We start from the raw sequence: 12,371 nt of genomic DNA, 5'->3' as shown, positions 1-12,371 counted from the left end.
AGGAATAGGAGACAGAAGAGGAACATTGGAAAAAGTATTGTGCTTAGATTCCCTAATCAAACTTTGTTTAATAATTTGATAAAAGTTCTTTACTTATTATACAACTTGATAAAACTGCCCAAAGGTAAACGTTCCCACAACATGAGTTTTGCCAATTCAAATAATTCGACTTTCTATTTATTAATGAGTTTAGCTTTAGACAAGTACCCATAATGTGTCTCGCTTTCTAACTGTTCACTGGGAGATGGTGGACGCCAACCAGAAGTGGGGCGTGGACGAGGCTGTAGCCTGGATGAAGGAACTCGCCCCCTACAAGCCTCTGTGGATTGAGGAACCCACCAGCCCTGATGATGTTCTTGGTCACGCCACTATAGCTAAGGTGAGGTCAATGGTCACTCTGCCACATCTAAGGTCAGGTCAATGGTCACTGCCACATCTAAGGTCAGGTCAATGGTCACTCTGCCACATCTAAGGTCAGGTCAATGGTCATTCTGCCACATCTAAGGTCAGGTCAATGGTCATTCTGCCACATCTAAGGTGAGGTCAATGGTCACTCTGCCACATCTAAGGTGAGGTCAATGGTCACTCTGCCACATCTAAGGTGAGGTCAATGGTCACTGCCACATCTAAGGTGAGGTCAATGGTCATTCTGCCACATCTAAGGTGAGGTCAATGGTCATTCTGCCACATCTAAGGTGAGGTCAATGGTCACTCTGCCACATCTAAGGTCAGGTCAATGGTCACTCTGCCACATCTAAGGTCAGGTCAATGGTCACTCTGCCACATCTAAGGTCAGGTCAATGGTCACTCTGCCACATCTAAGGTCAGGTCAATGGTCACTCTGCCACATCTAAGGTCAGGTCAATGGTCACTCTGCCACATCTAAGGTCAGGTCAATGGTCACTCTGCCACATCTAAGGTCAGGTCAATGGTCACTCTGCCACATCTAAGGTCAGGTCAATGGTCACTCTGCCACATCTAAGGTGAGGTCAATGGTCACTCTGCCACATCTAAGGTCAGGTCAATGGTCACTCTGCCACATCTAAGGTCAGGTCAATGGTCGCTCTGCCACATCTAAGGTGAGGTCAATGGTCGCTCTGCCACATCTAAGGTGAGGTCAATGGTCGCTCTGCCACATCTAAGGTGAGGTCAATGGTCGCTCTGCCACATCTAAGGTGAGGTCAATGGTCGCTCTGCCACATCTAAGGTGAGGTCAATGGTCGCTCTGCCACATCTAAGGTGAGGTCAATGGTCGCTCTGCCACATCTAAGGTGAGGTCAATGGTCGCTCTGCCACATCTAAGGTGAGGTCAATGGTCGCTCTGCCACATCTAAGGTGAGGTCAATGGTCACTCTGCCACATCTAAGGTGAGGTCAATGGTCACTCTGCCACATCTAAGGTGAGGTCAATGGTCACTCTGCCACATCTAAGGTGAGGTCAATGGTCACTCTGCCACATCTAAGGTGAGGTCAATGGTCACTCTGCCACATCTAAGGTGAGGTCAATGGTCACTCTGCCACATCTAAGGTGAGGTCAATGGTCACTCTGCCACATCTAAGGTGAGGTCAATGGTCACTCTGCCACATCTAAGGTGAGGTCAATGGTCACTCTGCCACATCTAAGGTGAGGTCAATGGTCACTCTGCCACATCTAAGGTGAGGTCAATGGTCACTCTGCCACATCTAAGGTCAGGTCAATGGTCACTCTGCCACATCTAAGGTGAGGTCAATGGTCACTCTGCCACATCTAAGGTCAGGTCAATGGTCACTCTGCCACATCTAAGGTCAGGTCAATGGTCACTCTGCCACATCTAAGGTCAGGTCAATGGTCACTCTGCCACATCTAAGGTGAGGTCAATGGTCACTCTGCCACATCTAAGGTGAGGTCAATGGTCTCACCAGCATAGTCACGTCAGTAGTCTGGCCACCACTTGTTGCTGTAAGTCCTGCAGCCTCCGTCATCATGATGAAGTTTCGTTACCTTAATTTAAAATTTGTATTTTAAGTAAAAATTGTCTTTCTTGGACTTATAGTGTGGATAGTATGCATTTTATTTATCAAAAGAATTAATTTTTATTTCTGAAGCCTTCCGGTGTGTAGATTCTGATGAAAATTTACTTCTTTAATATTCCTTAAATTGAAATTGAAGAAATGGTTAAATTTTATTATCTTTATATTAGTCAGAGAACTGAAAAATATTTCTTCAAGCCATTGCTGCTTTCATTCTCACTGATGCAGTGCCCCTGTTAATGGTGTTACATTCTTGAAACATTTCCACAAGTATTGTCACTCCTCGGCAGGCCCTGGAGCCCCTGGGTATTGGGGTGGCGAGCGGGGAGATGTGCCAGAACCGGGTGATGTTCAAGCAGATGTTCCAGGCCGGAGCCCTCCGGTACTGCCAGATAGACGCCTGCAGGACCGGCGGCGTCAACGAGGTCCTCGCTATCTACCTTATGGCCAAGAAGTTCAAGGGTGAGCATGGATGTGACCGGAGGACGGGCCATGGAGAGAAAGAGAGAGAGAGAGAGAGAGAGAGAGAGAGAGAGAGAGAGAGAGGGAGAGAGAGAACAATAAAAGCAAGTAGGTAAGGTAAGAAAGGAAATTAAAAAAAGCTGGGTAAATGGCAGATAGAGAGGATAGTAGAAAGTTAAATAGAAAGATGGAGTAACAGGCATTAAGACTGTAAGACTTGGTGGGTGTAACAAACAGTAAAGGAGAGAGATATGATGAGGATGAGAGAGAGTTGACTCGCTGCTCGTCTTCCCCTCACCAGTGCCGGTGTGCCCCCATGCTGGAGGTGTGGGGCTGTGTGAGATGGTTCAGCACCTGCAGATGTGGGATTACATCAGCGTGTCGGGCACCACTAAGGAGCGCATCATAGAGTACGTCGACCATCTCTCCCAGCACTTCAAGACGCCCATAAAGGTCCACAACTGCCACTATCTCGCTCCTAAGGTACTTTCACTGTACTAAAAATATCCACCTTTTTCTCTGTTATATTCATTCATGTTATTGATATTGTAGTATATGTGGCGAGCGAGCGCACACGCAGATGGCATCACATCACACTGCAGCCGGCTCCACCAGGGGGCAGGAGTCACACTGCAACAGGTTCCACCAGGGGGCAGGCGTCACACTGCAGCCGGCTCCACCAGGGGGCAGGCGTCACACTGCCGCAGGCTCCACCAGGGGGCAGGCGTCACACTGCAACCGGCTCCACCAGGGGGCAGGCGTCACACTGCAGCCGGCTCCACCAGGGGGCAGGAGTCACACTGCAGCAGGCTCCACCAGGGGGCAGGCGTCATGCTGCAGCAGGCTCCACCAGGGGGCAGGAGTCACACTGCAGCAGGCTCCACCAGGGGGCAGGCGTCACACTGCCGCAGGCTCCACCAGGGGGCAGGCGTCACACTGCAGCAGGCTCCACCAGGGGGCAGGCGTCACACTGCAGCCAGCTCCACCAGGGGGCAGGCGTCACACTGCAGCAGGCTCCACCAGGGGGCAGGCGTCACACTGCAGCAGGCTCCACCAGGGGGCAGGCGTCACACTGCAGCCAGCTCCACCAGGGGGCAGGCGTCACACTGCCGCAGGCTCCACCAGGGGGCAGGCGTCACACTGCCGCAGGTTCCACCAGGGGGCAGGCGTCACACTGCAGCAGGCTCCACCAGGGGGCAGGAGTCACACTGCAGCAGGCTCCACCAGGGGGCAGGAGTCACACTGCAGCAGGCTCCACCAGGGGGCAGGAGTCACACTGCAGCAGGCTCCACCAGGGGGCAGGCGTCACACTGCAGCAGGCTCCACCAGGGGGCAGGAGTCACACTGCAGCAGGCTCCACCTGGGGATCCGATCGGCTGAGCGGACAGCACGCTGGACTTGTGATCCTGTGGTCCTGGGTTCGATCCCAGGCGCCGGCGAGAAACAATGGGCAGATTTTCTTTCACCCTATCCCCCTGTTACCTAGCAGTAAAATAGGTACCTGGGTGTTAGTCAGCTGTCACGGGCTGCTTCCTGGGGGTGGAGGCCTGGTCGAGGACCGGGCCGCGGGGACACTAAAAAAGACCCGAAATCATCTCAAGATAACCTCAAGGGGGCAGGAGTCACACTGCAACAGGCTCCACCAGGGGGCAGGAGTCACACTGCAGCAGGCTCCACCAGGGGGCAGGAGTCACACTGCCGCAGGCTTCACCAGGGGGCAGGAGTCACACTGCCGCAGGCTCCACCAGGGGGCAGGAGTCACACTGCCGCAGGCTCCACCAGGGGGCAGGCGTCACACTGCAGCAGGCTTCACCAGGGGGCAGGAGTCACACTGCCGCAGGCTCCACCAGGGGGCAGGAGTCACACTGCAGCAGGCTCCACCAGGAGGCAGGAGTCACACTGCCGCAGGCTCCACCAGGGGGCAGGCGTCACACTGCAGCAGGCTTCACCAGGGGGCAGGAGTCACACTGCCGCAGGCTCCACCAGGGGGCAGGCGTCACACTGCAGCAGGCTTCACCAGGGGGCAGGAGTCACACTGCCGCAGGCTCCACCAGGAGGCAGGAGTCACACTGCCGCAGGCTCCACCAGGGGGCAGGAGTCACACTGCCGCAGGATCCACCAGGAGGCAGGCGTCACACTGCCGCAGGCTCCAACGGGGGCAGGCGTCACACTGCCGCAGGCTCCACCAGGGGGCAGGAGTCGTGTTGCAATTGAATGTGACTCCTGCCTCCTGCCGCAGGCTCCACCAGGAGGCAGGAGTCACACTGCCGCAGGCTCCACCAGGAGGCAGGAGTCACACTGCAGCAGGCTCCACCAGGAGGCAGGAGTCACACTGCCCAGGCTCCACCAGGAGGCAGGAGTCACACTGCCGCAGGCTCCACCAGGAGGCAGGAGTCACACTGCCGCAGGCTCCACCAGGAGGCAGGAGTCACACTGCCGCAGGCTCCACCAGGAGGCAGGAGTCACACTGCCGCAGGCTCCACCAGGAGGCAGGAGTCACACTGCCGCAGGCTCCACCAGGAGGCAGGAGTCACACTGCCGCAGGCTCCATCAGGAGGCAGGAGTCACACTGCCGCAGGCTCCACCAGGAGGCAGGAGTCACACTGCCGCAGGCTCCATCAGGAGGCAGGAGTCACACTGCCGCAGGCTCCACCAGGAGGCAGGAGTCACACTGCCGCAGGCTCCACCAGGAGGCAGGAGTCACACTGCCGCAGGCTCCACCAGGGGGCAGGCGTCACACTGCAGCAGGTTTCACCAGGGGGCAGGCGTCACACTGCAGCAGGTTTCACCAGGGGACAGGCGTCACACTGCCGCAGGCTCCACCACGGGACAGGCGTCACACTGCCGCAGGCTCCACCAGGGGGCAGGCGTCACACTGCAGCAGGCTTCACCAGGGGACAGGAGTCGCACTGCCGCAGGCTCCACCAGGGGGCAGGCGTCACACTGCAGCAGGCTCCACCAGGGGGCAGGCGTCACACTGCAGCAGGCTCCACCAGGGGGCAGGCGTCACACTGCCGCAGGATCCACCAGGGGACAGGCGTCACACTGCAGCAGGCTCCACCAGGGGGCAGGAGTCACGCTGCAGCAGGCTCCACCAGGGGGCAGGCGTCACACAGCAGCAGGCTCCACCAGGGGGCAGGCGTCACAATGCAGCAGGCTCCACCAGGGGGCAGGCGTCACACTGCAGCAGGCTCCACCAAGAGGCAGGAGTCACACTGCAGCAGGCTCCACCAGGGGGCAGGAGCCACACTGCAGCAGGCTCCACCAGGGGTCAGGAGCCACACTGCAGCAGGCTCCACCAGGGGGGCAGGCGTCATGCTGCAGCAGGCTCCACCAAGAGGCAGGAGTCACACTGCAGCAGGCTCCACCAGGGGGCAGGAGCCACACTGCAGCAGGCTCCACCAGGGGTCAGGAGCCACACTGCAGCAGGCTCCACCAGGGGACAGGCGTCACACTGCCGCAGGCTCCACCAGGGGGCAGGCGTCACACTGCAGCAGGCTCCACCAGGGGGCAGGAGCCACACTGCAGCAGGCTCCACCAGGGGGGCAGGCGTCACACTGCAGCAGGCTCCACCAGGGGACAGGCGTCACACTGCCGCAGGCTCCACCAGGGGGCAGGCGTCACACTGCAGCAGGCTCCACCAGGGGGCAGGAGCCACACTGCAGCAGGCTCCACCAGGGGGGCAGGCGTCACACTGCAGCAGGCTCCACCAGGGGGCAGGCGTCACACTGCAGCAGGCTCCACCAGGGGGCAGGCGTCACACTGCAGCAGGCTCCACCAGGGGGCAGGAGCCACACTGCAGCAGGCTCCACCAGGGGGCAGGCGTCACACTGCAGCAGGCTCCACCAGGGGGCAGGCGTCACACTGCAGCAGGCTCCACCAGGGGGCAGGAGCCACACTGCAGCAGGCTCCACCAGGGGTCAGGAGCCACACTGCAGCAGGCTCCACCAGGGGTCAGGAGCCACACTGCAGCAGGCTCCACCAGGGGGCAGGAGCCACACTGCAGCAGGCTCCACCAGGGGGCAGGAGCCACACTGCAGCAGGCTCCACCAGGGGGCAGGAGCCACACTGCAGCAGGCTCCACCAGGGGGGCAGGCGTCACGCTGCAGCAGGCTTCACCAGGAGGAAGGCGTCACGCTGCAGCAGGCTCCACCAAGAAGCGTGAGTCACACTGCAGCAGGCTCCACCAAGAAGCGCGAGTCACGCTGCAGCAGGCTCCACCAAGAAGCGTGAGTCACACTGCAGCAGGCTCCACCAGGGGGCAGGAGAGACAGTGCATCAGGTGTGGGCTACTCCGTTGTGTTTCCTGACTACACCTATATGTGTCGCCTGCCTCCAGAGCCTAGCGTCTTCTCAGCTGAACTTTATGCAATTTTATTTGTTCTTTGCCAACTGCTTTCTCACCGTCATTCTTCCTTTGTTGTTATAGTTGACTCTCGCAGTGTCCTCATGGCTCGGACCAGATTCACGAAGCAGTTACGCAAGTACTTACGAACCTGTTCATCTTTCCTCAATCTTTGACGCCTTTGGTTACATTTATTAAACAGTTTACAAGCATGAAAACTTCCCAACCAACTGTTGTTGTTGTTATAAACAGCCTCCTGGTGCTTCGGAGCTCATTAACTGTTTAATAATTGTAAACAAAGCCACCAAAGATTGAGAAAAGGTGTACAGGTTCGTAAGTGTGTGCATAACTGCTTCATGCTAGGTATTCAAAAGGCTATGGAACATGCTCTTGCTGAACACCGACATGTTATCATACATACAGATTCGAGAACTGCCATTGAAACCTTGCAACACATGTGTGATAACATCCATCTGATCACAAATGTCATATCATTAATGTAAACACTCAAACGACAAGGCCGATGGGTACTTACCAACTAGGTGCTAAGTCATGTGGGAATAATAGGAAATGACATCGCAGACGAAGCTGCAAAACTTGCAACTAAGAGAAGAAATGTAGACATTTACATACCACAGAGTCTATCACAGATTAAGAAAGTAATTAGAAACAGAGCAATGCAAAAGATGTACAGTGACCACAACACAGCAGTTGCAACATCAGGATCTGCGAGTTGGTACAAAAATTCAACCAACTACGAACCACTTAGGTTGATGAAAGGGAACAGTAGAACAACAGAAGTACACTTACATCGCATCAGGCTTGGATACCCATGTGCATGGGAAATAGGCTTACAGGTTCCAGAAGATGAGAGGAAGTGTCAGCACTGTGGAGAAATGCCCGACAGATCACTGGAACATTATCTAACTCAGTGCACAGTTACAAACCCATTAAGATGTCGACTTTGATTAATCAGAGCAGTTGTTGTTGTTAAACACGTGGGACAAAATCTTACTGAAGCGACCATACGAGTCATAAATACTCATACTCCATCCAAATAAAACAGAAACAAGCAACACTTAGTGGGCCAGCCAGAGGCTTAGGGCCCATGCAGGAATATCCCTGCAAAAAAAAAAAAAAGTAACTACTTCGTGAATCTGGCCCATGGAGTCCTTTTATCTTGTCCATCCTGTGGTTGTCGAAAATCAACATTGGCTGTTTCTTATCTCCAGCAGATTTAAGACAGTCGAATTTTGCTAGGTTCCCAACCATATTGGTGTTTTCTTAAATGAGTGTGCGGATGCTGCCGCTAAAGACACCACGGAGAGCTTATAGTCTCTGTGGTGTAGTGGTAAGACGATCGCCTGGCGTTCCATGAGCCCTTTGTCCTGGGTATGTATCCTAGCCGGGGAGGAATTACTGGGCGCAAATCCTTAACTGTACCCTCTGTTTAACTCAACAGTAAAATGGGTAATTGGTTGTAAAAACGATTCTTCACGGGGGTCGTATTCCAGGGAACATAGGATTAAGGACTTGCCCGAAATGCTACGCATACTAGTGGCTGTACAAAAATATAAGTACTCGTGTATACATATAAAAAAAAATAGACTATCCGCACTTGTTCCACCCATTTCCCGCAAAGGTGTTTCTTATTTCGACTTTTACCCAGTTGTTCATTCTTCAATCCATGCCCGGTGGCAGGATTGTTGGTCTTCTGTTACTGGTAACAAACTGCGTGCTCTTAAGAGTAGTGTGTCTCCATGGCCTTCCTCCTACCACCATAACCGGCGGTGGGAAAAGACTTTGGCGAGGTTGCGTATTGGCCACACCCGTTTAACTCACGGGGCACTTAATGGAGCGCCGCCCTGCTCCTTATTGTCCGAATTGCATTGTCCCTCTTATGGTTGTGCATATCCTTGTTGACTGTCCTGACTTCCAGGACGAACATGCGTCTTGCTTCCCGACCGTCCCTCGCAATCACTTGTCCCTCGATAGTATCCTTAGTGACTTGGATGCCTGTATGCTGTTCGCCATATGCGCTTTTAATCTTGTATTGACATCCTCAGTGATATTTCGCGCCTTTTGAACATCCCTCGCTTTTGGCGGTGCTACATAGCCTTCCGGGTTTGGTCTCTTCTTTTGATAATTACTTACTTACCTCGTTAAAGGGACTCCGATATGTCAGGATTCTTTCCATGCACTTCATTCACTATCTTCTCAACTTAGGGTAAGAGGAAAAATAAAATTCCTCATACGGAGTAATTCCTCATTTGATCATTGAAGAATCCAAGAACATACAATCTAACATTTTGTCATGTCAACTTAAATGTCATGACATGAGTGAGCCAATAAGGTTGGTTTGAATTCAGTAAATCTCTATATATCTCTGTAATTAGCTCGGTATCCTTTACAAACGATTGGCCCAGAATTAATGTGAATTATTATATAGTCCATGATTGATGAGTATACATAAATAGCAGAAGATCTTTGTATTCTAATTCTTCCCATCTGTCAATGACTGATTTAATCTTTCGTTTCCTCCAAAATGCAGCCTTTACCTCCATAGTGTCTAACACACTCCCTCTCCCTTCACCAGGTTCCCGGGTACAGCGTGGAAATGTGGGAGAGGAGCTTGCAGGCCTACGAGTACCCATATGGCTCGGAATGGAACAAGATGTTTGCGGAGGGAACATTCAAGGACCCAAGAGCCACCCCTCCACCCTGGGTCGAACACAGACAGGATGGCGATATTACCCATCGTTGACTGTTATCATGAGGGGGTGTTAGGGTTTGGTTGCCGTGCTGCTTTGGTCATTAATGTCATAGTTCTACTGTCACTGGAGCTGATGTCAGTGTACCGCTGATGTCACAGTGCCGCTGGGGGTCACTAATGCCAGAATGCTGCTGGGGCCATAGATATAGTGCAGCTTGTGTCATTGATGTCACTGTGCTGCATGGGGACCACTGATGTCATAGTGTAGATGGGGTCATTTGGTTGAGTGAATGTAAAATTAAAACATAGCACATTTATTTAATTGTATATTACTTTTAAGATTTGCTGTACACATTAGTTGTTAGTTTAAGTAATGCTAGCTACAATTTTCCTATATGTTTACATAAATTTACAACAGTGTGTTTACATGGAACTGTTTTGGTTACCTTATTGTGTTAATTATCAGTAATTTCCAAGATGTTAATATTGTCGACTTGTCTTTATATTTTGATCTCCGACCTATTGCCAAACCTCGATTTATAGTTGTGTGTGTTTTGCCCGATGCAAACATTTCAACACTCGGGGTCCTGTACAAGACATCTTTTTGGTAACCACATTTGGCACGAGTCATTCGGCGTCTTATTCTTGACAGACGGGAGTTGTGAAGACGCTAAGTTGGAGAAAATGCATTCTATAGGTTGAGCAACAGACCGAGAGACGTTGCATTTCTTCTGTGGTGGGAAGGCTGCATGTATGGCACTTCGTCGGGTTCATAATATTTAAGACTTTCTAGATATGTGGTTCTGTCTTGAATATTGTCTTCCAGTGCAGTTAAGATTGGGTGGGACAGGAATGTCAATATTTTGGCAAGTGAACTCCATGACAGATGGATTTCCAGTTTCTTTGTGAATCGGCCTTTCCTATCGCTCGTCTTATGCACTTTTGCTCTCGTATTGGCCCATCTTGGTGACATCTCGGGCCTCTCGGATATCCTGAAACTTTAATGGTTACCGATGGTGCTACATATGCTCCCCAGCTTGGCACCTTCTTTTGTTATTTACTTCGTTTCATTGTGTTAAAGACCCTTCAGCATCCAGATGTTGCAAGAAAAATGCCAATTTCCTAGTGCATATTACTGCAACATCATTTGTATTTGAATTAAGATAAATTTTCAACAATCTCAATGACTAATATATTAATAAATGAATAATTTACACAGCTTTTCTTGTCTAGCCTTATTATAGCTACTGGGATACCGTATGTGATTACGTTCCCTTCCATATCTCCAGTGAAGCTGAGCTTGCGATCATCTTGTGGCTCGGGTATCTTGGATTAACTTCAAAGATGCATCTAAGTAAACGTTCCATATCCTGGGGTACACTTGCTCCTGTGGCATGTCAGCTGGAGACATGCTTGTTCATCACGCTCTGAAAGGTTCACCTACTGTACTTGTTAAGGAGGCGGCGCAGAAAGTTTCCATCATCAAATTCCCGCCCAAGCTTTCACACCAAACTTTTGTGCCAATATACATAAAATGTTCTAGAAATATAAATATTTCCACAATCGAGAATTTTGTTCCATATTGTGGTAATGTGTAGAACGAGGTTATTAACTCTGAAAGCCGATTGTTTCTTATTTAGTAATTCTTATTATAATGCTTTTCTTTGTCTCTCATCAACGTTGTATTTTTTACATTCCTCACTGCACTCGCTGGGCTTCACGGCAGGCAACCTGTGGGTGGTCACTAGAGAGACTGAGACCAGTGAGAGGATATTGAAATATTTACAATGTAACTGATACAGCTATGATAAAATTCTGCAGCAGGGCGGTGGGATGGACCTCACATCCTAGGGTCACCCCTTGACGCCCCGCTCCAAAGAATCTCATATTGGAATGTAGTTGAATAATGTTGACGTTTTCATATTTTCCTTTTGTAATATTTCATGTTGTCACGGCTTCACTTAGCTAGTAACTGGGTTATTTACTTATCAAACTATATATGGAGCCTCGGTGCCTCTTCTTACTCGATCCCATCCCGAGTCATAGGCAAGTTAATAAGAACTGGCAGTAATAATTAATTTAAAGGAAAAGGAGGGTAAACAACACTAAACAGAACAATAACCAAGTGTACTTCTTAACTATATATATATACATATGTGCAGTACATAACACTGTAGGTGTCACACACAGGACACTATAAAACTAATGCAATCTTTCCTGGCATGTCCACTTCCATCTTATATCGTACAACACTCAAGATTCCCTCCCCGAGTCTGTCTCCTATGGTCCTCACGCCGGCGAGTTCTCCTTTCTCAGTAAATCACGAGCCAGTGCAACACAGTATCATCACGGTGTCAAAACACCACTTCTACTCCAGCAACATGCTGGCGGCGGCGGTCTCGAGCCACAAGCAGGCAGATTTCCACACAGGCTTCAATTATAACGAGCCTTAACAGATGGACATTGATTCCATCTCATAACTCAACTCGACCCTCCAGGGATACGTTGATCCAATCACCAATACTTTACCAAGTATCACAGACAAATTACAGTCTACACCGATTCGGCCACTTGTTCACACTGGAACATGTCTTGAGTTCAGGACTGCACTGGGTGAACCGATTCCTGTCGATGAAGATACCACCCACATCACTTCTGAGGAGTAAAATGTAATTAGTAAGACACTATACAGGGGACGATAAGAACACAGCCTTCCACCAGGGAACCCCTCACCCTTTCTGGCCCATTGTCATTGTGCGGGGGCTTGGTAGGCAGCTGCCGGAATGTGATGCTCCATGGGTCAGTCCTCTGTCCTTTTGAAGCCTTATGCTCCTGCTGCTGT

The 12,371-nt window shown here is 51.2% G+C and overlaps 1 protein-coding gene across 5 annotated transcripts in view; it reads left to right on the top strand.

The window, feature by feature from the left end:
• The window catches only part of LOC123746144 (mitochondrial enolase superfamily member 1), a 49,316-nt gene extending 38,571 nt beyond the window's left edge, over positions 1 to 10,745 (top strand). For all 5 annotated transcript variants that reach the window (XM_045727444.2, XM_045727445.2, XM_045727442.2 and 2 more), the window contains exons 8-11: positions 245 to 379; positions 2,300 to 2,471; positions 2,773 to 2,954; positions 9,413 to 10,745. In XM_045727444.2, the coding sequence (XP_045583400.1) occupies positions 245 to 379; positions 2,300 to 2,471; positions 2,773 to 2,954; positions 9,413 to 9,580 (657 nt within the window). In that variant the 3' untranslated portion in view covers positions 9,581 to 10,745. The remainder of the gene's footprint in view (positions 1 to 244; positions 380 to 2,299; positions 2,472 to 2,772; positions 2,955 to 9,412) is intronic.
• Positions 10,746 to 12,371: the final 1,626 nt, after the last annotated feature.

Source organism: Procambarus clarkii, chromosome 78 (assembly GCF_040958095.1).
Source record: "Procambarus clarkii isolate CNS0578487 chromosome 78, FALCON_Pclarkii_2.0, whole genome shotgun sequence".
NCBI classification, from domain to species: Eukaryota; Metazoa; Arthropoda; class Malacostraca; order Decapoda; family Cambaridae; genus Procambarus; species Procambarus clarkii.
The sequence above is the reverse complement of the archived record's forward strand: the minus strand, read 5'-3'. Positions and strand labels throughout refer to the sequence as shown.